General features: G+C 37.5%; 1 protein-coding gene across 1 annotated transcript in view; it reads left to right on the forward strand.

Moving 5' to 3' along the window:
* Positions 1-26,351, forward strand: part of CPLANE1 (ciliogenesis and planar polarity effector complex subunit 1) — a 57,891-nt gene that overhangs the window by 12,367 nt on the left and 19,173 nt on the right. Inside the window, exons 12-34 of the mRNA XM_062512924.1 lie at positions 476-660; positions 1,524-1,604; positions 2,467-2,631; positions 3,345-3,518; positions 6,343-6,571; positions 6,789-6,922; positions 8,461-8,678; positions 8,932-9,096; positions 10,119-10,257; positions 10,588-10,697; positions 11,762-11,923; positions 12,103-12,211; positions 12,549-12,855; positions 13,298-14,225; positions 15,400-15,563; positions 16,522-16,655; positions 17,221-17,303; positions 18,127-18,195; positions 20,734-20,813; positions 21,670-21,738; positions 23,272-23,461; positions 24,058-24,315; positions 24,472-25,206. Coding sequence (XP_062368908.1) covers positions 476-660; positions 1,524-1,604; positions 2,467-2,631; positions 3,345-3,518; positions 6,343-6,571; positions 6,789-6,922; positions 8,461-8,678; positions 8,932-9,096; positions 10,119-10,257; positions 10,588-10,697; positions 11,762-11,923; positions 12,103-12,211; positions 12,549-12,855; positions 13,298-14,225; positions 15,400-15,563; positions 16,522-16,655; positions 17,221-17,303; positions 18,127-18,195; positions 20,734-20,813; positions 21,670-21,738; positions 23,272-23,461; positions 24,058-24,315; positions 24,472-25,206 — 4,888 coding nt within the window. The remainder of the gene's footprint in view (positions 1-475; positions 661-1,523; positions 1,605-2,466; positions 2,632-3,344; positions 3,519-6,342; positions 6,572-6,788; positions 6,923-8,460; positions 8,679-8,931; positions 9,097-10,118; positions 10,258-10,587; positions 10,698-11,761; positions 11,924-12,102; positions 12,212-12,548; positions 12,856-13,297; positions 14,226-15,399; positions 15,564-16,521; positions 16,656-17,220; positions 17,304-18,126; positions 18,196-20,733; positions 20,814-21,669; positions 21,739-23,271; positions 23,462-24,057; positions 24,316-24,471; positions 25,207-26,351) is intronic.

A 26,351-nucleotide genomic window follows, 5' to 3' on the forward strand; every position in this document is an offset into this window, starting at 1 on the left:
CAAGCCTCTTAAAATGTATATTTGCTTGTATTGTAAAACTTACTATGTATTTGAGCTGGCAGCAGGGTCTTGCTAGCCCTGAAGCCATACTTCTCAAACTTGTTTTCTTGTCTTTGTTTTTCTGTATTACGCTTTGTTTTGAATCAGTCTTGTTTGTAAAGATATTAATACCTGTTCTGAGGTTTCTCTGAGAGTATTTTGTTACCCTGTTTAGCTAGAAAGGGGATTAATTTTGGGGGTGTTTAGGTTCTTAAAGTAGATTGCTGTGCTTAAGAAAATTCGGAAGAATTAATGTTTGTTAGTAAAAAATGAAGCAAAAAGTGCTTCATTTTTTCCTGTTACTATAGTCAAGAAAGTAGTTGATACAACTTAATTTTCAGGTTCATAATGCAAAATAAAAGAATGTAAGAAATTGATGTAAGCAACTCTGTTAATTCTTACTTAATTTGATAATACTGTACTTCTTGAGTTACAGATTGACTGTACTATGGCGACTGTTGTATAAGAAAGTGGTTTGGTATCAGGTACAGCTGAAAAGAAAAGTGAACAACAATGCAGAAGAGGCTTCTGTCATCTCGTTGCTTTTAAGTCATATACAAGCAACCATCCAGTCTTCAGGAGTGACATTAGAACAACATTTGAAGATTAATTCTGTATCTGGTTAGTAAAACCTTTAATTGAAAACTAGTAAAATTAGGTCCAACTTACCAATTGGTAACTGACTACAAGATTTTTAAGAAGTGAATTGAGACTTCTCTTAAAATTCTTACCGTAATTCTGTCTTAATGTCCTGGTATGTCAGTAGACTGTATTATAATTTTTAGAGCTTGTTAAGCTAAATAAAAAGACTGAATTGACTTCAGTTTGCTTTGAGCCATGTTCTAAAGAATCTGAATGGAAAATTTTAATTCTCATCTTCTGTGTTGTTTCTTCTGAAGTAAGTGGGCATCACAATGTCTCTCTTACTGGATTTCTGTGTAGAAAGCTTGTTCGCTCTACGTGGTCGTTGTGGACATGAGCGTGTTGTATTCAGAAATGTAGTCAGTTTCAATTAAGCATCTAAATTAGTGTAACCTAAGGCACTTGCTAATGTAGCACATTTATTTATATACAACAGTGTATAGTTGTAGCCTAATATCTTACACTTTATTGTCCTGTTCTACTTTACTTTTTTACTTCTTCACTGCTAAGCCCAGCTTCCCAGTTATGTCTTCCTTTACAATTCTGTTCCTTTGCCATGTTCTTGATCTCTCTCCCTTAAATGACAATTCTAATTCATCTTCCTACAGCACACTGCACAATACATTAGCTTCTCCTGGAGGAGAGCTGATACGTTACCTATCCTGGCATCTTCTCTCAGACGCTCAAAACTTAGACTTAATTGTGAGAATAGAAGTTTACTGGGGGCTTACATATTTTGGTCTGCTTTCAGTAAATCTCTGATGCTGAAATAAGATCATATGTATCTGTCACTATAGGTAACTATGTAGAGTTTTTAATTTGTTAATATGTGACTTTTATAGGTGAGGAGAAGTTCCTTATGGGCTCATATAGAGAATCTGTGGACATTTGGAAAAGATCTCTTTGTGAACTCAAGACAAAAGGTAAGGGATAAAATCTTTGAGGATGGATGGAGTACATTTTATAATCATTTTACATTTGTGACTCTGTTTGCCCTTCAGAAGGAGGGAGTAAAATGCATAGAGGGAAGGGAAATGCATGAAAGAAACGCATATTTGAAATTAAGGTGGGATAAATAGACACCAGTGAAAACTTAAGTCTTGTTGATCTCTGAGAAAATTCTGTGAAATTCTGATTTAATATCAGAACTTTCTTGAGATTATGAAGTACGTGATACAGAAAAGCTCTAAATAAATTTGTGAGCAAGAAGGAGACAAAAACAGATGAACAAATATCAGTTCTTTTAGTAGCTGCAAAATTAATTAGTGTTTGGAAAGTAACAAAATAGAACTTGTGTCAGGAATTTTTGAAGAGTTGATTTGAAACAGATATATCAGAGTCTCTTTGAAGGCATCATGAGAAAATTTTCTGCTGGTTATTAAAATGAGGAATACTTCATTGAGAAAAATTCAGAATATTAGAAGTTTGGTGGATGTCTAAGCAGTTCCACTGTGATTCAAGCATTCTTTCTTTCAAGGCTAGGCTTCCTTCAACTCTCCTGTCTTTGTGTCTTAACAATTATGCATAGTATTGTTTTGAAAACTGCCATATCTCTAGAAATAAAAATGTCATGGATGAGCATTAACTTACTAGGGACTTAGAGGCTGTATAGAAGGATCATATCCTAAAGCAGCTGCTCCTGATTTCTTCTCCACAAAGTGTATTGTTTATGTAGATGTGTTTCTGGAGAGGAAAGAACTAGTACTTCGATTTGCTGCATCTCTTTTTGTGTTTATTCTTTCTCTTCCACTTGGACTTCTACCTTTTTTTAATCTTTTAATGCAGGAGGAAAAAGAGCATGCTTTCTTCAGCGTAGATACTACCTTTCAATACTGTTTTGTCACCTGTATCAGTATAACATGTGTGAAGCTCAGGGACTCTGCGATCATCTGGTAAGGGAGATTCTAAGGCGATCACAGCTCTCCACGAGTCAGATGAAAGAATTTTCTGGTATGTTTATATTGCTTAAAAGTGTCGTAAGGTCTGTTGACACTGAATAACCTAGGGTCTAATTTCTGTGCCCTCACATGCGCACCTGACAGCTTTTGATGCTTTTTGCTTTACACTGTTTTCAGTGACTTTTTCTGATCCTCAGATGATATTTGAGCTGCACTTGTTGGAATATGTGTTTAGACAGCGCTTATTGTCTACCAGTCACCTGCTAAATATTTTTAGACTCAAATCCTCTCAAAGAAAGACTTTCAAAAACAAAAAATAAGGGGAAAGTGATGTGATTTGATTTGATATTAATTTAACCTTTTTGTGATACATGAACAAATAGCAGATTTTAGTTTGGTCACCAGTCCTAGTTTGGCAGGTGCTTATAAATTGTTTTTTTATTACAAATCTATATCTCAGTGAAATCTGAATTTCCAAGTTTGAACAAGCATTTTTTTGACTCAGTGCCGGTCTGAATTTGATACTAAAGATTAAAGACTATCTTCAGTCATTAAAAACCCAGTATATAAGTCTTCTAACATTAGTATAATGTGCAATTAGTTTAAAAGATCAAGCTCTGTAAGTTCTAAAAGCTTGTCAAGAAGTTATATGTTTGCTTGTTTTAAAAAATTGTTTTATAACCTGTGATTAAATAATTGCAGCATTCAAATTTAAAATTCTTTTTCTTCTAATGTTATAATCTGATTTTATTTTTTTTTCTTTAGATACCAAGTATTTTCAGCATGAACTGTGGATGATAACCAGCATTCATACTGACACTGCCATGGCTGTGATTCGATCCATGGCACGATTCATGGCTGCTTATTTCACAAAGCAGTTGCTCTATATCTTTCCCCCCCACAATGTTGACATCCTTCATCCACTTCACATCAAACGAGGTATTTCCTGTGCAAGCAGTTCTAATTGCTTAAATCTTGCAATATTTTTCACATGTATCAGTGATGTCTGTTATGCTTTAACTTGATGATCAAGTTAGTTTTTAGTGGAGTAGGAGACAGAAAAAAACCATAAGGATGTTGCAAAAAAATTGTAGCTGATACAGTTTTTGTTCCAACAGATAGGATAATTTAGGTTGGAAAATACCTGTAAGATCATTGTGTCCAACCATTAACATTGCCAAGCCCACCACTAAACCATGTCCCTGAACACCACAGCTACACGTCTTTTAAATACCTACGGGAATGGAGACTCATTCCACCTTCCAGGTCCAGTGCTTGACAACCGTTGTAGAGAAGCAGTTTTACCTGATAACCAGTCTAAATCTACCCTGGCATAACTTGAAGCTGTTTCCTGTTCTGTATCTTGGCACGTGGAAGTAAAAGATGGATCCCAACCTGGCTACAGGTTCCTGCCTGTCTTCAAGGAGTTGTAGAGTGATAAAGTCTCCTGTGAGCCTCCTTTTCTCCTGGCTAAACATCCCCAGGTCCAGTTGCTTGTCACTTGTGCTCCAGACCCTTCCTCAGCCTTCTCTGGGCACACTCCCAACACCTCAGTGTCTTTCTTGTACTGAGCAGCCCAAAATTGACCCCAGCACTTAAGCTGACATCACCATTTCTGAGTACAGAGGGACAATCACTACCCAGGTCCTGCTGGCAACACTATTCGTGATACAAGGCAGGATGCCCTTGGCATCCTTGGCCACCTGGGCACACACTGGCTGATGTTCAGCCACTGTCAAACAGCATGCCCAGGTCCTTTCCCACTGAACAGCTTTTGAGGATCTCTTCCCCCAGCCTGTAGTGTAGCTGGGGGTTGTTGTGACCTGACATTTGGCCTTGCTACATATCATACGGTTGTCCTCAGCCTGTCAATCTGGAGCCTTCTGCAGAGCCTTCCTACACCCTGTCATAGAATGAAATCAAGTTGTTTAAGCAGGACCTGCTTTTTTGAATCCTTGGTGGCTGGGCATGATCCTCGTTGTCCTGCACATGTCTCATGATGGCTCTCAAGATGATCTGTGACTTTCTGCTGCACCACAGTCGGGCTGACAGGTCTGTAGTTCTCCAGACTTCTTCCAGCTCTTCCTGTAGATGGGTGTCCCTTTTGCCAACCTCTGGTCAGCTGGAACCTCCCTGGTGAGCCATGACCATGGGTAATGGTGGAAACTGGCTCAGTGAGTACTTCTTCCAGCTCTCTCCATACCCTTTGGTGGATCCCATCCTGCCCAACAGAATTCTGTGTGTCTAAGTGGTATATCAAGTTGCTGACCATTCTCCCTTGGAGTTGGGTCTTCATTCTGTTCTCCATTCCTGTCTTCCTCAGGAAGCTCTTCAGCTCAAAAGGCTTGTTATTCAGAAAACTGGTCTTAGTATTGAAGACTGAGGAAGGGAAGGCATTAAGTACCTCAGCCTTTTTATCATCATTTGACATGATTTTGCCTAAAGATCTGGCTTTGACTGACTCTGATCCTCCCAGAAGTGAGATAACAGCAGTGCTGAAGAAGCAGTGAATTGAATCTGTGATCTGGTGTGATCTTTTCAGCTGAAAAGCCAGAGGAAAACAATGTTCGGTTACCTGGCGACTAGTCAAGGTTTGCAGTCCAAATCCAAATGCTTCAGACACCATATTGTCAAAGCAAGTGGGAATGCCAAATTGCTTGGTGTTGAAACCAAGCAGTACTTGTTAGTTTAACTCCTGCTTCTCAGCTTTTTCCTGAGAATTACTGTTTATCACAGTGAATGGTTTCAGAGAGATTCCATTTGAAGAGTTGTTTTGTCAGGAAACCTTTATTTTCAGAGCTTCTGCTTCAAATATTTGTGGGAATAAAGATTTGTTTGGAAGCATTTTAGGTACTCTACTAGTAAGTTGATATTATAATGCCACATTTTTTTTACAATATTAACTTGTTTTGATTGATTAGGTTTTCATTGATATCTACTTCTTTCTTCATGGTCTTCTGAATGCTTTATTTGGACAGCTTTCTAGATAAAACCTACCCTTGATTTTAATACTTGATTAGACAAAGATCAATGTACATGGTGGGACAGTTGGGGTAAAATTACATTATACAAGCCGGATTAGTGTGAATATCTCCTGAATAATGCCTTCTGTCTGAGCAAAACAGAATCTGTGAGAGAAGCAAGTAAGTCCTTATTCATGTTGATCAGCACCGCTCCAGGAGAACAAGGAAGCAAAACCTTGAAAAACAAATCTAAATGTAAACAAAGAAGGTGATACTAAATTTGTCTGAAGTTTGCATGGTTTATATACTTGAAGTTTATATACTGTCCTAAAATCAAAGAATCACAGAATATTATGTACTGTTCTTTCTCAAAAATGCATTTTAGCATTGCTCAGTGTGTACAAACAGTGTGGGTACACTAGGAAAACTCTAGGAATTTCCATTTATTTCAGGTGTACCCTCTGATATGTCTTAGAGAAGAGTATTTACAAATCGTCCATCACTGTGATTAAATCTTTAAAGTAAAAAAAACAAAACCAGAAATTTTGCACTTGCTTTCATATCCCACATTATTAAGCAGAAAAATAGCCTGTTCTGAATACACTCTTACACCATTGTATGAGTTCCATCTGCTGCTGCAGATGCACTTCTATGGTGTACCTCTAATAAAAGTAAATTAATAATAATGTGATTGTACACTGAAACTAATACACAGGCAATATGAACAAATGGATTCTAGATTATTCATCTGATAGCATGAGGATTTATGCAAACTTTAAAATGTGCTTTTTGTGTCACAGACTTACCTCCTCGTGTCATTCCACTGCAACACTGTTTGGTTTCCAGAGCTGTCATGGACCAGAACCTTTCATCTGTGTGGACAGCTGAATATGCTCTTGATTTATTCTTTATTGGTGGGCTCATTCCAGAGGCTGTGTGGTTAGCACGCACACTTGGGGACTGGAAGCTGTCTGTTTCAATTGGTCTGGCCTACCAGCTGTATTGTCAGAACTCTGATGAGCTCTCAAGGTAAATTTGCAATTGTAATTAGTATACTGTATTTTTTATATAGTTATTTCCATGAGGTTTATTTTGACAAGCCATATATATTGCCTCAGAAATTCATACTCCCAGATTCCTAGTAGGTGTAAAACTTAAAGTGTTATTTGGCATAGATAATAGTTTAATAGATCTTAATCGGATTATGTATGGATATTAATTTGTTAATATCTCGTTATACTTTCAGAATGAAAAAAACAGAGTGTCACCTGCCATTAAGCTTATTACCAATGCAGACTTTTCAGGAAAAGTTACAGTTGTTGTTAGGACAGCCAGTAACTTCTGAAACATCAGGACATACTAAATACAAGAAATTCACAGGTACTTCAAATAAAAAATAATTGTGGTTATTTTCATGTTATTTGGCTACATATTCAGTGTTATACACTATCTGAGAAAGAAATAATTACTCTGTCTTTTCTAGTGTGTGTATTACTGTTCTAATGTATTCAAAATGCTTAAAATTCACAAATGTATGTCTTTTGGCTTTGATCATTCCAGAAATGGAATATATAATGTCTTCTCATTTGTATTGTCCAAACCTTTATTTTACTATATTTGATATTAACTTATTTGGAAGAAAACTCAACCTTTGTTACAATAAACAAACAAAAAAGTAATGTGTTAACAGTATGGGAAGTATCATCACATTTGAAATTGGCTACAAGAAGGTGTTTAGTTTTGCCTTTTCCTTTCTGATAAAGTGGATCCCCAGGTCCAGCAGCTAGCAAGGCTGAGAATGTATTCCCAGTAGTACATAAGCATACACAGTACCTGTATACAACTGGCCACACGTGAACAGGTACAGGCCTGCTCACCACTCACACAGGCAGCACCAACCATACTATCACCTTTCCCTCTCCTGTTGGCCAGGGTGAAGGTCTGCATGGAGATACACACTGTACAAACAGGTATCACTCCAGTAGCTGGGCCAGTGGCAAGACCATTAGCTGAGTTGATGGCCAGCAGACCCAGTTGCTGAGTTTCACAGGTTGCTCATGTCTGTGTATGTGAGCCCCCAGAGCCCTAGCCCCTCTTTGCTTTCTGGTACAGACCCTCACAAACACCCTCTTTCCCCCCTGACACATACTGTCCATGCGTCCTCACAGCAGCTGCCCTGGAGTATACAGTCCTGTCAGTATGTAGGATGGAGCAGTGAGCTGGTCTGGGCTCCTCAGCCTGTCCAGGTGACTGACCTTCGGGGACACTCACATACCTATGTACACACTGTATTTCTGGCATATGGTCATGGCTCCCTTGGTCTCCCCTTGTCTTGCTGTTAGAGACATGAAGACACACAAGCAGGTCTCTTAGTTGTCTCTCTGACTGTTGGCCAGGTCTTCCCTGGTCCCTGCAGATACTTTGAGCTCCTATCTTAATGCTTTAACTGCTGAAATTCACACTGTTAGCTAGGTCAACCTGTCCTTATTTATATTCCACAGAAAATTTACTGGCCCAATCTCTCTATTTAATTCTCTTTTTGTCTGAAAACATTTCAAATTGTCAGCAAGTGGATGTACTTACTGATAAAATAGTTGCTTTTAGTCATGATTAATAACGTACCTGGTTTTGCCTTCTTTGGTAAGAATGATTTGCCAGAATGTTATGCCAAGCAAATGCCTAGCTAAAAAGTTCAGTTCTCTACCTAGAAAGGCAGTAGGCTTCATGGTAATGGGGCAGACCTTAAGATAATAATTGAATAAGAGTTTTTAAATGTATGAGATCTTACCCTAAAGCAAGTAGATGAGATCTATCATTGTAATATATGAATGCAAATTAAGACAACCTCATGATGTCAGAATGAAGATCCATTTATTGATTCAATTAATTTATCAGTTTCTGGGCTTAATATTTTATAGATCCCATTGAAGAGGAAGATGCAGATATTCTTTACAGTTCAATGCAGGAACTACTGAAAGCAGCTGTTATGGCAGATGTTGATATTCTCTCAGAGACATTTCAGCTTTTGATGGATTCTGCCAAGCATCTTTGCAAAAAGTTTTATGGTTTGGTTCCGGTTGGGCTCTGTCTTCCAGCACCACCATTGTACTGTCCTCAACCAGCTTCTCTCAGTGAGGTGTGTTTCTTGTGTGTTTGTTTGAATGTATTTATGAATTTTTATGAAGTATTCTAATTCCTTTGAGCTCATTTTTCTGTTTTCTTCCATGTCTGGTCATTTACCTTAGTAGCACAGCAGTGGGGAGAAAGTATGTGTGCTTCTGTGTTTTTTCCATAAATTATCTATGCTGTAAACAAGAAGGCATTAGGACCACTAACAACATTTAGTTACATGTGCCTCCTAATTGTGGGCTTTGTCTTTGCATTTTCAGGAAGGCAGTGATGACATTCTTGTAAAAATGGAGAAAGAAGTCCGTCAGAAAGTATCAGGAGTTCTTCAGCGAATTATCTTGCTCTTCCGGGCTGCTCATTGTTCTTGCTCTGCAGCACAGTGGTATATTACACAACTGAAGTGGGCTAGAAAAGTTATGCAGAAAGTAAATATCTAACTTTATATTTTTAACTTGTTTGCATCGTTAATATTACTGATGAGTTTGCAGTTGCAGAAACATTCAGTCTCACCTTGGCCTTGATGTCACGTTTTATATATGTCATCTACTTTTAGATGTCATGTCCATTTTTTTAGGAAACCAGAACTTAAAGATATATAGGATCTAATTCATGAAGTGTTTCCTTTTGTGTGTCTTTCTGTACCTAATTGGTAACAAACAAATTCATTTATTTTCCACTGAAAGAAGAAAGCAGACTTTAACTGGGAGTTATAGCTGTTATCTGGAAATATGCTCCAAATCACTTAGGGTTGAATATGTAACAGAGAAGGTAATGCTCACTTCAGATAAAGGGGTCATCTTAGAGCACAGAACTTGTAAGATCTCATTTTACTTTCAGGCAATTTATTTGCACTGAAGCAAGTTCAGAATAAATTGATTAAAAGTTTTTGTGTGAAATCAAAACTTCTCTTAGGTTATTGTAACATAGCTACTTAAAGAAGGTTGAGTTGTGAAGGGAGTGTGTGCGGCTCTCCCTTTCTGCAGCTCCCCTGCACCAGCATTAATGCAGTGTTTGAGATCAGGAACTGATCTGACTGAAAAGTATTTTCTTTTTCATGGTCACATGGCTTATGTTGGCATGGGGAGCTGGTCAGATGTACCAACTGAAACTGGAGGCAAAAACTTGGCGATACCAACCTGGAGTTGTGTGGAATCGGTGGTTTCTTGACTGTGATCTTAGTTCTTCTTATACTTCGTGTTACTCTTGTATTTTGTAGTAATCGTGAATACAAGCAAAAGTATTTTTTGTGCCACAGCTGATATTAAACATATTCCTTTCAATAAATTTTCAGAATAGTGTTTTGAAGAAAACGGAAAGTAAGCTTCAGGGAATTTTACTGATCTTTGCAGTATTCTAATAACTGAGAGGCTGTGCATTTAGTAATCATACCTGTAAAAGGTTAGCTGTTTTTTATTTGTTTTGATTGTTTATTTACCTGTTTTTATAGATTCGAATGAAAGGTTCTCTTCCTTTGCTGAGTCCATTTCCAGAGACTTTGCTTCATTACTGCAATTTCCACACCGTTATTTATGGATCTACATCTTCTGGAGGCCATCAGTTTGATGATATTACCTGTAAAATTTTAGGTCTGTATGCAGCAACATAAAATAATTTAGAGGTGGTAAAAAAACACCAGTGAAAATCCACGGGTGGAAAATAAGCTCTTATTAGCTTGAAATAGTATATTGCAACGTGTCATTTAATTTCCAGCTTTTATGTTAGTTATCAAAACTCATTCTAAAACATGCTGTTCTGGATTGGGAGTTAGATGTTACAGACCTAACAGATGTGAAAGAAAATGAGCTCTAAGTGGGACTAAGGAGTTGTATAGCTCCAGAGCAATACTGAAAAATCTCAGGCTGCTCTATTTAATTTAATTAAATAGAATCTCACCATATTGCATGTTTGTATTGTAGGTTGGTTCAGAGAGTTCTGTGCATTATGTTGGATGTTTCATGTTCGTGAAAAATTATCTGACAGCTGTAGGCGGTACCAAACTGCAAGGGAAAATATTAACAATACCAAGGTAATTGTATTACTAATATAGTAGAGATACATTTTAATTGCATAAAGCTCTGGAGAAGAATTCTAAAGATCTTCTGCATATTTCTGTGAGAACTTCTATTTGCTTAACAGAACAAAATGAGCACAGGGTTTGAAATGTGAATTATGTATTTGATGCTATGGAGTAGTGTGCAGTGCATGTGATCTCCATCTTGACAGTATTTCTGTTGGGCTTTTGCTTTTTATTTGAGTCAGAAGAGCTGCCAGGAAAGCAATAACTTCTACACTTTTTGACCTAAGAATTTACTTTCTGGTTTGTTTTTTTTCCCCATTAGGTCAAGATATTTTGAGTATTTTCTGAATAATATATACTTAGTACACCAAAAATGGGGTTTATGGTGTGTTAAATATATGTGGTTGTCAGAAAGAGTAATGAAAAAAGTTAAAAATTAATCATGTTTTCTCTACTTATCCTTTCATCAGTTGATGTCAGAGGTCCAGGAATAAAAAGAAAGAAACCACTAACTTATTTGATATGTATTCTGTAAGATGCCCAAGATTTTTTTTCACAAGAAAAAACAAGTTTCAGATAAATGAGTTGGTGTTGTTTCAAATGGTAGAATACTCTGATTTTTCTGTACTTTGTGTGACAGTGACAAATGAGATAGAAAATACTGTCCAAAATAAACCAATGTATCTTAAAAGCCTCTTGCAGGGCTTAATTGTCTTGCTCACAAGTAAGAATTTATGATCACCTGAAGTCAAAGTGGAATTACTTGCTTCACAGTTTAGGCAAATCTCGAGGTTTTACTTGTGACTGTAAGCAAACTCTTCAGCAGAGTGCTAATGGATTATTTCCTAAGCTGGTTTAAAAAGGCCCTTTTTTTCCTCTTTTTTTTTTTTTTGGATGTACATTATGATCAATTACAGCATTGATCTGTTTCCTGTCCTCATACACTACTCTTCTTGGCAGGTAAGTTAGAGAATTTTATTTTCTGTGGGAAGAAAGCATTACTATTTGCAATGTATGAATAATTTGCTGAAATATATTGCTCATACTAATTAATGTTTCTGGTGGATTTCTAGGATCTGAATGAGAATGGATATGATGCCTACACAGTTGAGCAGTGTCTGAATGCAGTGGAGTGGGCTTGTCGAATGCTTCCTTTCTGCAGATTCATGAATGCTGAAGAATTAGTTCAAGATGTAATTTTGAGTCTGCTATTAGAATTGCCACCAGTAAAAAAGGTAAAAGGCCTTAAAACCAGAATAAAAGCAGTAGAGATTATCACAAGTATTTCTCCTCCTTGGAAAACCTACTAGTTAGATTTTCTTGTGGTGTAAGTTCTGTGTGAAAAGATACCTACTTGATAATAAATGATAGCTTCTGGAAACTATGCTTTTTTTTTCTTTTGGTGTATGTGTAGGTGGCAGAGATTTTTGTAAAGGCATTTCCTAATCCTGAAGATATAAGAGTTTCATTAAGAGATAAATATCATGGACTTCAGCAGCGACTCAGACATAGTACTGTTAAAGGTAATTATCATTCTTTAGGAAGTTTTAACAAGCTTTGGTATTTATGCTTCTTATCAGCTTGTGATAATACTTTCTTTCATACCCCATGGAAGACAATTACTGCAGTTATCAGTTGGACAACTTTGAGTTTTGTGACTAAGTCTGTGTTTCTGATATGTCTATATCAGTCACAGGGTATCATGGCTTTCAAAATGTCAATGTTTCTTCACTTTATCAGTTTCTTGTTGAATTTATAAATGGCTCTAATTAATGATTTTAATTGAAATCTAATTCATGTCTCAATTTGACAGACTAACTTAAAACAGAAAGATGGAAGACTTGTTTTTCTTTCGTTCAGTAGGTCCTGAAAGTGAAGAAATGATGTCTGTTATACAGGCTGCTGAAGAAGTGAGGAGGAAGGCCTTGAGACGTGTAGTAAAGAACATAGGCCCTATAGAAATCAATATATGGGAGCCAGTAGAAGAGGCAGCATCAAATGATGAGGAGCACTGTTATGACAGATTCTCATTAGGCACTAGTCTAAGCACAAGCACACTTGCTGATTTTGGGAATCCTCAGGTATACAGTGATGCAGACATGGCAGACACACTTTCTTATGCTTTGCATTCTGAAGAAAAAAGAGCTCAGACACCTTCATTCCCAAGGTATGAAAAGACTACAACAGAAAGCCTTTGATTTAAATAAAGGGGAAAAAGAAGGAAAAAAAAAAGATTTCTCTCCCGCTGCTCAAGAAATTTCTTCATCAAACCGGTTAATTGTCACATGAGTGATTTATCAAGTGAAAAATTACAGATTTCCCAAATCTTAGAACAGACAATGTTATCAGTATATATCAGTTAGTATGTGACTAAAGTATTATTGAAGTGTAAATTACTGTCAGCTATATTAACATTCATGTATGTTAATGCCTAGTTTCTGTCTATGGATTTTGAATTTGATTAATTTGCCACCTATACATTGTAGTAATATAAATTTGGATTTGTTGGCTATTTTTAACTTCAGTGGGTGATAAGGAATTAATGTTGCATGTAATTCTTCTTAAAATTCATTTGGGTATTAATGGTTCTTACATTTCTTGTCTTACAGGGAAAATGAACTCCAACAACAAAGGGAAATAGGTAGCAAAAATACTATACACAAGATAAAAGCTCCTAACTGCAAAACAGAACATAAAGACAAAGTGTGTAGGAGAGTCATGCTTAATCGATGCAATTTGCCTGTAGTTGGTGCATGGGAATTTGAACGTGATGATGATGAATATGTCAGATTTTTAGAACTCTTTCTGAGTTATGTTCTTGAGAGAGATCTGATAAAGTGCAGTGACCTTGGAATTCCATTTCTCACTAGCTTTTCTGGACTGCTTCAAGAGCATGAATTGAACTCACTCTTTTTTGATGTTCACACAACACTAAAACGTCGACAAAACAAAACTAGAAGTCCAAGTGTTTTTAGAGCTGGGTCATGCTATACTGTCACCCTGGCATCTTGTGATCCTGAAAAAGTGTCTGCCTGTAATGAAGACAAAAATATTTTGGAAAAACCAACAGTTGTACACTCTGTTGAACAGCACACAGAACCTTCTGTGCATAATCTAGCAAAAGGACTTAAAGAAGGCTTATTTGGTTTGAAATACAAGTCAATATACAGAGCTCAGACTGACAGTCTGACTGTTGCACTGACAAGCCAGGTCCTTCCTAACCATAATTCCTCTACCCTGCAAACTCAGGCAGTTTCTAAATACCTTTACAAAACTCTTGATGTAGTTGGTATTACACCAGCAGAAGAGCTGCCTATGGAATTGATGGGCAAATTGAACAATATTTCAAAATTACTGGAGTGGATGATCAGATGGTCTGATAAAAGACTGCTCTGTGGTTCCAATAAACAAGATTCCTTAGAAGAGACTCTCCCAATGCTACGTGTGAAAACATCAGCAGCAGCTATCCTTACGTCTTTTTGGTTGTTAGAACAGTTATATGGAGACAGATCTCAAACAAAGAGCATAGAATGTAAGGTAAGAAAAAGGATGGGACAAGTATCAGTGAAATGTGTGAGTTTTACCAGTAAGGAAAAATCACATGCATGTTTTACCTCATAGTTCTGTTCTCAGTAAAACATGGAATATTGATTAATAGCCTTTATTTTAAGAGTTGCTAATAAAAAAGAAAAATTCCAGAAATACTGAAATGCTATCAGTAGAAATACTTGAGTTGGAGATGAAAGTTCTCTTTGGAAGTTCAAAATATAGGTAATTTATCCAGATACCACATTTTCTGCATGAATTCCTGTAAATTTGGCCACTATATCTGGTTTTAGATATCATCTTTGAAAAAATGTACTACTGGAGATAGAATATGGCAAAGCAAGACAAAGAATAAAGAATTAGTTCCTCTCACAAGAGTTTTAAGTTCATCTGTCTTTGAGGATAGTGCAGATACAGTCTAACTGGCATATTTTTACTGGTTAGAGACCAGTAAAAAATGACTAGCACTGTTACAGAGATTTGGAGTATATGTGTGGATATGAAGGAAGAGATTTGCCAGAGGAATCTGGTACATATTGCTTTAGTTTATATTTCAGGGACAACTGGATTGCTTAGCTTCTCTAATTAACGGTACATAGAGTCAGAGAATATATGAAATGGTTTGAGGGAAGAGGGTTGTGGGACTTTATTTGAGAAGGCTTTTCTCCAGTTTCAAAAGAGAATTTTTTTTCTTTCTTTTCGTTTGTATTTTCTGGGTTTTTGACTGGTATTTTATTTTCAACTTACAAGTTCTATTCATACATCTAACAACAATGTTATGTATATCTTTCTGCCTTTCATACTTTTTTCAGTGGTAATTTGAGAGTTCTGTATTGGCTGAATAAGGCCAAATCTTACTGTATGTATTTATCTTGATTATATTGTTATATAGTGTCTTTGACAATTCAAACTCAGTTGACACTGAGAAATCTTTCTTGTATTTTCTTTGGATAATTCAGAGGACCATTGTTTCACTTAGTGTAAGAAGGGGAGAAACTCAAGTTTCACAGGCAGCTGTAAATCCAGGATTTCTTGGCTCTATAATAAAGAAAAGGATATGAATTAAGCATAATAATTCTATATGAAAACACTGTGGTTTTTTTAAAAGTACTAGGTGTCTTTTTATTAACTAGTGAATTTTGATTATCATTATTTTTATTAATAGCACCCAGATGATCAATATCTGAAAGAAATTGCATCTCTATCAGAAGCCCAGTCTCGAACAGAGGAAGAAAGTAGTATGGATGAAGGCTCTTCCACAGTGGCCAATTCTCCTCTTGATGTCCAGATTATACAAATCTGTGATAATCTTTGTGAACGGTATTTGGGGTAATTTTTTTTAACCTAAGAACTCTAGTTGGTCATAGTTCCTCTACTGAGCATCATGAAGAAATCTACTGTTACTATGTGTTATATACATGTTAAATTTTGTGTGAAAAGTTAAACTGGGGCATATTGTTTACAGGTGCATGAAGCAAATTAAATATTCTCCATCTCCATTCTCCATCTCCACATGTACATTAGGTAGACATTTCTATATAGGTAGAAAATAATGTAGCTTTTGCATATTAATTGAATTGTAAATGGCCGTTTATAAACTTAGTGATGTAGGTGTCATGGTTTTCTTAAAGAATTCAGATAACTTCCCCTCTCTTCAGTGTAATTTTCTTTGATTTGAGATGAGTGGTTTGCAATGTTTATTTTCCTCTGGATCTGTAATCTAGCTATGTTCATATGTGTAATGTCAGAAAAATAGATGGGAAAAGCAGTAAATATTTTATTTGTTAGTATCTTACACTGTCCTGGAGATAAAGAATCCTTAACCTGAATTGCACTGTGGCATTTCATCTTATGTTTCAATGAAGAAAAAAAAAAATCTCTGGTATTAGGATATATATAGAGAGTGAGTTATAGATCTCATATAGTTCCAGTATCCTGAAAATAATCTCTAATATTTTGAGACATTATTATGTCTTATCTGACAGTTTTCCTGTGAGGGAGATAAATGTGTCCTGAACCAGATGATTTTGAAGGCATAGCACAGTTTGTCTGGAAACAGCCTATCTGAAAGAGTGTATCATAAATGACACTAAAATATCACAGCTAGGCAAAAAGAATTAAGCTTGGTTTAAATCATAGTCAGAGAGAAAACCTAAATGAGTACTGCTTATATCACAATAGTGTTTATTTTACAGTTAGGCACTAGCCCACAATCTGAAAGGAACAGCATACTTGAAGTGAGCCAAATACTATGTTGTTAATTCTATTTTCTAATCCCTATTATCAGCATATCTGCAAAGTCAAAATATTTTTATAAGAAGGAAAATAATAATGGAAGTAATTCTGTGCCTCATATAACTGAAGACCTGAATAAAATGGAACCATTTGTTCAGCAGGAGTTGGATGCAACATCAGAACAAGGTTTGTTTTAATGGTACATCCTTTTATTATGGTCTGTCATATAAAGCAGTAGGAGTTTTGCATGAATGTGATTTTATGTCCCTCTGTTTATTTAATTGAAAAATGCGAATGTCTTCGTTGTTCTGCTGAAGTTATTTTATCCAGTTTGTATTATAACTAAATTATATAAAATTGTTTTATCAAGACTTTTTCAAGATCACTTTTTCACTATGTCACTTTTTTCTATAGAGATAGAACAATGTATGTTAACATGTTCTGTTCTCTCATATGCTTTCATTCCAGAAATATTCACACAACTGTGCAAAACAATTTGCAAATTTTAAGAGCTGAGTATGCATAAATTATCATATTCACACCCTTTACATAAGATGGGGGATTTTTTACCTCTCTTTTTGGGTGCATGCATCAACACTAGTAAGAGCACAAATTTTGAATTTGCTGAAACAACTCTGAACACTTCACAGAAGTGAAAAAGTGGATTTATGTGACCTGCTGTCAGAAATCATGTAACAGTACTATAATCCATGTAGTTTTGTAATTTAGAGTAATTGTGTTTATTTTGTAGAGTTCTTTGAGGAGCCATATGAAACTGTAAAGAGCTCCAATAGCTCTGTCAAGATCAGACCTGTAGAACATCAAAGAGAACAGGCAAGTTACCAGAGAATCATCGGAGATCATAGAAACATTTGGGTTTGGAAGGGACCTTAAAGATGATCTTCTTCCAAACCCCCTGCTATGGGAAGGGACAGTTTTCACTAGAGAAGATTATCCAGGGCCCTATCCAACCTGGTCTTGAACACTTTCATAGATGGGATATCCACAGCTTCTCTGGGTAACCTGTTCCAGTGCCTCATCTCCTCACAGTAAAGAATTATTTCTTTAATTTAAACCCACCCTTTTTTCAGTCTGAAGTGATTCCCCCCTCACCTGTTACTATATGCTCTTGTAAAAGGTCTATCTCCAGCTTTCCTGTAGGTTCCTTTAGGTACAAAAAGACTGCTCTGAGGTCTCCCTAGAGCTTTATTTTCTTTATGCTGAACAACTCTGTCAGCCTTTCCTCCTGGGAAAGGTGCGCCTGGTCCCTGAACACCCTTTGTTCTGGACTTGATTTAGCAGGTCCGTGTCCTTATACTGGGGGACACAAAGCTGAACACAATGCTCCAGTGAGTCTTCTGAGGACAGAATAGAGAGGAGAATTGCCTCCCTCAAAATGCTAGCAATGCTGCTTTGGATGCAGCCCAGGTTATGTTTGGCTTGGACATACTCTCAGTATTCCTTACCCTGTCCTTGTTTCAACCTTTTGTAGGCTTCATTTTTGTGTTTGACTTTGTCTGGGAACTCCTTGTTCATCCATGCTAACCTCCTAGCATTTTTGCCTAACTTCCTCTTTGTTGGGATGCATCCCTCCTGAGGTTGGAGGAGGTGATTCTTGAATATTAACCAGCTTTTATTAACTAGCTCTTCCTTTCAGGATGTTATCCCATGGGACTCTACCAAGCAGATCTCTGAAGAGACCAAAGTCTGCTCTCCTGAAGTGAAGGTCAGTGAGCTTTCTGTAAGCCATCCTTACTGCCCTGAGGAACTCAAACTCCACCATTTCATGATTCCTGCAGCTAAGGCTGCCCTTGAGCTTCATGTTCCCCATCAGCTCCTCTATGTTGGTCAGGATGAGGTCTACCAAAGTACCTCTCCTCTCTGGCTGTTCTGTCACATGTGGAAAGAAGTTATCATGAGTGCTTTCCAGAACCTCCAGGATTGCCTGTGCCCTGCTGTGTTGCCCCTCCAACAGATACTTGGATGGTTGATGTTCCCTGTGAGGACCAGGGCTTGCAAACATGAGGTTTTTCTTATCTGCACATAGAGGACCTCATCTGCTTCATATTCCTAGCTGGGTAGCCTTTTATCAGACCCCCACTGTAATGTCACCTGTCCCTGCCCTTCCTGTAAATCTGAGCTGAATAAGCTCTTGGTCAACTCCTCATCCATCTCAAGGGAGAGCTCCAGGCACTCCAGCTAGTCACTGACAATAGAGGGTGGCACCCACTCCTCTTCTCTGCCTGGCCTTCTAAAGAGCCTGCATGCATCCATTCCAATGCTCCAATCATCAGAACTGTGACACCATGTCTGCAATGCGAGTAAGATTGTACCTAGCAGATTGTACATGTCTTCCAACTCTTTTATTCCCCATGCTTGCTTTGGAGGCCCCCAATGAAGCTGAGTTACTGGCAGCAGTAGTTGTAATTCCTTTGTGCAGCTCTTCAGGTGCTCTGTTGACATGGAGTTCCTCTCCAGGCATCTCTTTCTGACCCTGGCAAAAAATTACCCCTCCCCTTGCAGCTTTAGTTTCAAGCCCTCTTCCCTCTTGCCAAGACCACGACTGAAGGTGCTCTTCCCTTTCTCTTATAGATGAATCCCATCAGCCCTCAGCCACTTCTCAAAGCAAGTCCCATGTCGTAAGAAGCCATATCCCTGGCTGTGGCACCAGTCTTGTAACCATTTTGTGATTCACCAGATTGAAACCCTTTCAGACCCCTTCCTTTTGACTGGGAGGATTGACTGTGCACTCCACAGCCCTCACTGCCACTCCCTCTCAGCTTGCTCGTGGATGTGTCACTGGCACCCCCCTGTGAAACAACAGTAGTGGGTAATAGTGGGCTCTGCAGGGCTTGGCTGTCTCTGAGACATCCCTGACAGGAGCCCCAATGCCAGGGTTCCCCTGGTCTTTCTGACCTGCCTTGGCTAGCTGGGGTCAGAGAGATGGGGGATTTTTATCTGGCATGGATAAAGGCAAAAGATTAGAGGAGGCTCTCCTTCCCAGGATGATCCAAGTTTATTGTCCTGAAGAGTTCCAGGGAGAAGAGACAGAGACCATGGCAAATGCGGGGTATTTTCAATCCCAACTCAAGGGCGGAGGAACCCCGGGTCACAGCCACTCAGGGCTGGCCAGGGGGAAAAGGAAGGGGTTAAGGGAAGGGGAGAACCACGTTACAAACCGAGAGGGGAAACAGAACAAACCATCCTCAGTGCAACACAAAACCATAAACGTGCATTACAGCACCCCAGGGAAGCAGCACCTCTCTAGACAGAATATCAGGTTGGCAAGTGATTGCCATGTTACCTCTCAGGAGAGAGTTGTATCCTACTTCCACCCATCCACTTTATGTAGTTGTGCTGGTAGTAACAAAAGCAGCAGGTCTGGCTGCCTTACTCAGCTCCAGCATTTCTCTTGACGTGACAGGATCTTACATGGAAGCATTGAATTGTTATGAACACTGTTTTCAAAGTATCCTGAATTCACCAATATATTTTTGAATTTGAGAGCTAAATTGTTAAGGGTTGGTGAATCTTCTTCCTTGCTAATAATAAAAGTAACAATTAAAAGGTAGTAAAGTGAGATCTGCTCTGAGCACTTTTGAAAATGTGTACATGCTTTCATATATGTAGATATAGTAGATGTAGTTACATGTACATTAAACTGAATTGATTTTAAAAAATAAATGTATCAAGATGTTTATTTTGCTTCTGTCTGAAAATTCAGTCTGGATTTATAAATGAGCCTTCTTTTTTCATGCATCATTTTTGTTCATTGGTATCTTTTCTTTGGAAGTGTCTATGGGTAGGGCTCTTATGTTATGCATTGTAGTCTTCAATTTTTTCAGTACATTTTACTGTAGTGAACCTCTGGCATGTGTAAAGTCCTACATTTGTTTCATTTTCTTAGTTTGTAGATAGTTTGTGCATAATGGGGTTGTTTCTACATTTTCATCTTTACCTATGGGGGCGTGAGATTATCAGGATGTATATCCAGGGTACTGCATGAATATGAATTTGGATCTAAAAATCTCATAATAATGAGATTGTTTTAAGAAAAAGAAAGATGCTCAGGTGAATTGTTACATCTCTTTGTTGCTGATCTGTAACTGTCCTCTGATAGGTATGTAATTTAGATAATACTTAGATATTTTTAAATTGGATGATTAATCAAAAATACATTTGCTATAGGCTAGAAAACATGTATTTTATTGAAACAGGAGGGATAGAAAAATTTTCGAGTTCAGAGACATCTTTTTATATTCAGCAGGTTGCCATTTCAGCTGTAGATAGTGCTCAAGATCAAAAAATGGAAGAAACAAAGGCAGAAGAGGCTGAACAGAATATGTAAGGGGCTTCTTGTTTTTTTAAATTTCTCTTTTAACTTTGCTTAAAAATCTGAAGTAGTTTTGTTAATGACTATATCCAGTGATGTCTCAGAGATGTTCCTGCTGTTGCTTATAGCAACAAAGACACAGTTTCAGTTTTCAGTGATCTCCTATTTCATATACAGGCATTTCACATATATGAAGGGCTGGAATGATGAGTCATTATTTTATTAGTAATGTAATGAAATAAGCATGGTTTGGTGGGAAGGTGTATTTTATCTAGGAGAAAGACAGTAACTGGAAAAATGGAAAATCTCATTACAATAGCATGTAAGTAAATGTCCCTATGTTTACATAATGTTTGTGAAAGAGTTTAAAATTACTTTCAGAAATACTTTAAATCCTTTAATTTTTAAAATTACATATTTTTAAAAGATGTGGTGTAAGATGCCCCTCTTATACAATTTATTATGGCATTGTTTTTTTCTCTTTTAGAGATGCAGCTTATGGTGATAACAGTATTAGTTAAATTTGATTTTATCTTCCTTTGTCTACCAGAATGAACCTCTTTTTTGCCTGCTGTCTGTCTTGAATAACTGGAACTTTTTCAGTGCTTTTGTTTGAGTCAGTTTCTTATTGCTAGGGGAGACAAAACATGAATGCCAACATTTGCCAGCTCAGATTGCACTGTAATGCAGTAATTGAAGCAATGGAGATCAGTATAGCTTTGATCAGGTATATTGTCTCATACTAATTAAAATACTTTTTCAGGAGGCTATGTGTAAATTTACATACATATGTGTATATAAAATGGAAGCAGACAATGTAACAAATTTATTGTAGTATTTGCAATATAATTTTTTCTCTCTTTACAGTATGACTGAGGCTGTTACTAGCACCCTTTCCCACTCATTCTCTCTAAAACAAGATGCAGAACTTCCTAGGTAAGATAAGCTTACAGTGTTTTATATAATAAAACAGTATTTTCACTTTGAAGTAGTGTGATGGATACATTTGGCTGCACAATATTTGCAGGTAGAGTGCATTGTACCTGCAAACTAAGTAGCTTTTTCTGGAAATTTTTTATACTATAATTATTGTGAATCATGTAATTTCTTTTGTTGTCTGGAATATCACACTACTCCAATGTAATTCAGAGTTAACAGATTTCAAGAGACATGACAGTTTTGTTTTCTGGTTCTGGACAGAATTCATTATATAATATTACTCTAGAAGATACTTGATTATATGGAACACTTGAACACTAATATTTTAAACTTATATATGCATTTTAAATGAAGTTATTAAAATGCATTTATCCTATGTCAACTGATAGATTTACATAATATATACAAAATGAAGAGAACGATGGAATTGAGAAAAGGAGTCACGAGTCAAGCTTTCAGTTCTAGAACAGTGCTCTATGAGGCTTTTTTCGTCTTAGAGGAGAATATGAACTACGCATGCTTTTGGGTTCCATTTTCATGTGTCTCTAATCTCTGTTCTTTCTTAAGCTTCTCATGCCAAATGTTTTCCAAAAAAAGGCTTTACTCAGACTTTCAGCATTTCAGGTCATGCTTGCACATTCTAATTGCCTTCCAAAAGATTTCATATGCCCCTTCACACCTATTACATATCTAAAATTATTACTCATTAGCCATTACTTCATAATTCTGTTTGTTCACATGCTTGGAGGCCATCCTGAACAATTGTGAAAAGTCCTCTTAGGGTTGCCTGTATCCATAGCAATGTCAGAATTTTTCTTAAACAAATGAAAATGCCTTTTGGGTCAATTTCTGTTGGTGTAAGTAAAGTCCTTCAGTTTTTTTTATAGCTTAATGTAAATCCTATCCCTCTCTTTTTCATGTAAGGAATTAATGTACTTAATATTCTTTACCTACTAAAAGATCTTGTTATTATTGTGGGAAAATGTAATGCATTGTAGTTGTTACTCCAATTTTAAATTATTTTCTTTAATTTGAAATCTTGTTACTTTTTAAGCTCAGATATTTAAAGGAAGATTACTTTAAGTCAAAATGAATCTGCCTTTTCCTTTTTTTCAGCTAAAACTGTCCCTCTTCATTTTCCAACAGCTGTTTGACTTTATGACTAACCAGGTCTTTTTTCTGACTTTTTTATCAAATTATTGTATTGGTTTCTGTCTGTAGTGAAAATTAGTAGTGTATTTGTCTAGTGAAAATAATATTTTAGATACACTTAGATACAAAATCAGATAGGACTTACATCTTTGCTACTGTTTTTTATTCAGTATTTTAAGAAGTGTTAAGAAATACGTTCTACATGATCTCTGGTCAAGATTGTGCACTGTTAGTAATTAAGTTGTTCCTACAAATTAATTACATTTTAAAAATACACATACATCTTTAAAATTTTTCTGGATTGATTTAAGACAACCTTGTATAGGTGTTTTAAACTCTGAATGATTTTCATAGTTTGTTCTTTTCTTTCTTAAGTAGTGCAGACATTTCTGTAAGTGATTTTCAGCCTTCTCAGACTGCTGTGTCAACTATGTCAAGTCTTGCCTCCCATACTTCTGTTTGTGCCAAGAAACAAAAAGTCAAGGAAGAAGTCCTGAGAGAAGAGAAATCAAACACATCAGAAACTGTCAGGCAGATGCTTCAAGATGAAATGTTTAAATTAGTTCAGGTGAGTGCATCTAATTATTTTAAGTACTTTACTTGGTACCAGCTGTGTTGTTAAAAAAAATTGAAGTAGTTAGTGTTTTAAAGACCTTCTGTGTCTGGTTGTTCTTGAAATGGATTTACAGTTTCATGTTAATGACTGTGAAACTTATTTTAGACTTAACTCTTGCTTTTCATTAAAGAAAATGAATGATATAATAATAGATGTTTGAGTGTGTTTTAGCTCACGTGAGTCAATGCTCTTTAATAGTTTACATTTGGAAGAATTCTGATGCTGTAATAACTTTTCAGCTGTACTAGGATTTAAGTGGTGGTAGTATGTTGAGCCAATTTTAATGACCTTACATATATTGAAACTTCACAAAGAAGTGAAGACATTTGTCTTACCTGTCTGTCTGTGGCAGGTATTTATTGTATCTTACACAGAAGTCCAGTATAGTATTGAATTATACAAATGAATCATTATTGAATCACCCCATTATTGGGATGTTGGTTGTTTTGTCACATGGTAGTGGACAGCTCTAAGATAGCCTAGACAGTTTTGTCAAGATTTCTGTTGAAATTTTTGGCATTGCTAACTTTGCCCATGTGTCTTTCCAGCTACAGCAGATCAACTTCATGAGTTTAATGCAAATAGTTCAGTCATCCTTTACCAATGTGCCAAATGTGCAACAAATGTTGCAACAGCATCAATCAGTTCACCTGGCAGGGAGCCGGCCGGCACAAACTGCTGAAAGCAGTGCTTCTCCAAAAACACAAGTGCCCACTCAAGAAGAAAAAGGAAAAAATGGTCAAGAGAGCTCTGTTTTTCAGCCAAGGAAGAGGGTAGAAGATGAAAGCAACAATGGTCAAATAAAAGTAGGTATATCAAAGCATGGTTATAGTAAATCAATATATCTGATATGTTATCTATGCTGTTGAGTTAGGAATTTGTTCATAGTGATTCATGTAGACAGAACTCTTCTTGTGCATGGTTGATATGTAAATGCTGGTTTGTTTGCTTTTCTCATTTAGAATCATCTGGATAGGAGTGCCTCTTTGAAATTATTTGAAAGCAACAGCAAGGAAACAGGATTAATGTCAGCATCCCAAGATTTGCATTCTTCAGTGCCTGCTAAGCCACTTCATCTCCTAGCTCCTCCCTCAGGCATCCAGAAAAAAATTAAGCTTATCCCTGTTGAAAAAAAATGTAGTTACTCAAATGGATTTCCTTTGCTTAAGCTTGAATCAAGTTATCATGTTAAACCATCATTTTTACAGCCAGCAGAAATGTCATCAGCATTTGCCAAACCACCCTCAGTACCACGAGTAGCTTGGAGCTCATCAGATTCCATATGGAACCATCAGTCATACATACCAAAAAAGAGTAAGACAGAAGATTTCCACAGGAGTAGATATAACCCTGGGAATCCAAGACAAATGCATGAGGAAAAGGAGAGATGGGCAGAAACAGTGCATAAGGGACCTCCCAAACATCTGAATTCAGATATGTGTGAAGGACAGCAAGAAGATTTATCTCAGCCTAAGTTCCCTGCAAATGTGAATGTGTTCAAAGCACCGACCATTCAGAACCTGGCTGGTATTCCACTTTTGCACTTGCAACTTGACCCAGTAACTAGAGTTCCACCAGCTGTAAGGCAGCCAATCACTACTACTTTAATACCTGCAACAAAGGATGCTGACTTCAGAGAAACACCACAGGATGCAGGAATATCACTACTTCAGATTAATTTACCTCAGAAAAATAAGGTACTGGATTTTTTTCCATTCACCAGAAGGGTAGGAAGGAGGATCCTGGTATTATAGGCCAGTTAGTCTGACCTCAGTACCCAATAAGGTAATGGAACAGTTTATACTGAGTGTCATCACACAGCACTTACAGGATGGCCAGGGTATGAGACCCTGCCAACATGGGTTTAGGTGGGGTAGGTCGTGTTTGACCAACCTGATCTCCTATTGTGACCAGGTGACCCACCTGGTGGATAGAGGAAGGCTGTGGATGCTGCCTGTCTGATTTTAGCAGGGCCTTTGACACTGTCTCCCACAGCAAACTCCTGGAAAAGCTGACAGCTCATGGCTTGGACAGGAGCACTCTTTGCTGGGTTAAGAACTGGCTGGATGGCCAGGCCCAGAGAGGGGTGGTGAACAGTGCTGCATCCAGCTGGGGATCAGTCACCAGTGGTGTTCCTCAGGGATCTGTGCTGGGACCTGTCCTGTTCAATATTTTTATTGATGACATGGATGAGGGTACTGAGTCTTTCATTAGTAGATTTGCAGTTGACACTAAGCTGGGAGCATGTGTCGATGGAAGGTAGGAGGGCTCTGCAGAGAGACCTGGAACAGTTGGATGGATGGGCAGAGTCCAGTAGGATGAGGTTTAATAAATCCAAGTGCCAAGTCCTGCATTTTGGCCACAATAACCCCCTGCAATGTTACAGGCAGGGGATGATGTGGCTGGACAGTGCCCAGGCAGAAAGGGACCTGGGGGTGCTGGTCAACAGTGACTGAACATGAGCCTGTATCAGGAGCAGTGTGGCCAGCAGGAGCAGGGAGGTCATTGTTCCCCTGTACTCGGCACTGGTGAGGTCACACCTTGAGTGCTATGTCCAGTTCTGTCCCCTCAGTTTAGGGAGGATGTTGAGATGCTTGAGCAGGTCCAGAGGAGTCAACAAGGCTGGTGAGGGGCTTGGAACACAAACCCTGTGAGGAATGACTGAGGGAGCTGGGCTTGTTCAGCCTGGAGAAAAGGAGACTCAGGGGTGACCTTATCACTCTCTACAGCTTCCTGAAAGGTGGCTGTACTCAGGTGGGGTTGGTCTCTTTCTCCAGGCAACCACTGACAGAATGAGAGGACATGTTCTTACACTGTGCCAGGGGAAATATAGGTTGGATAT

The sequence above is a fragment of the Cinclus cinclus genome, chromosome Z (genome assembly GCF_963662255.1).
Source record: "Cinclus cinclus chromosome Z, bCinCin1.1, whole genome shotgun sequence".
Taxonomy (NCBI): Eukaryota; Metazoa; Chordata; class Aves; order Passeriformes; family Cinclidae; genus Cinclus; species Cinclus cinclus.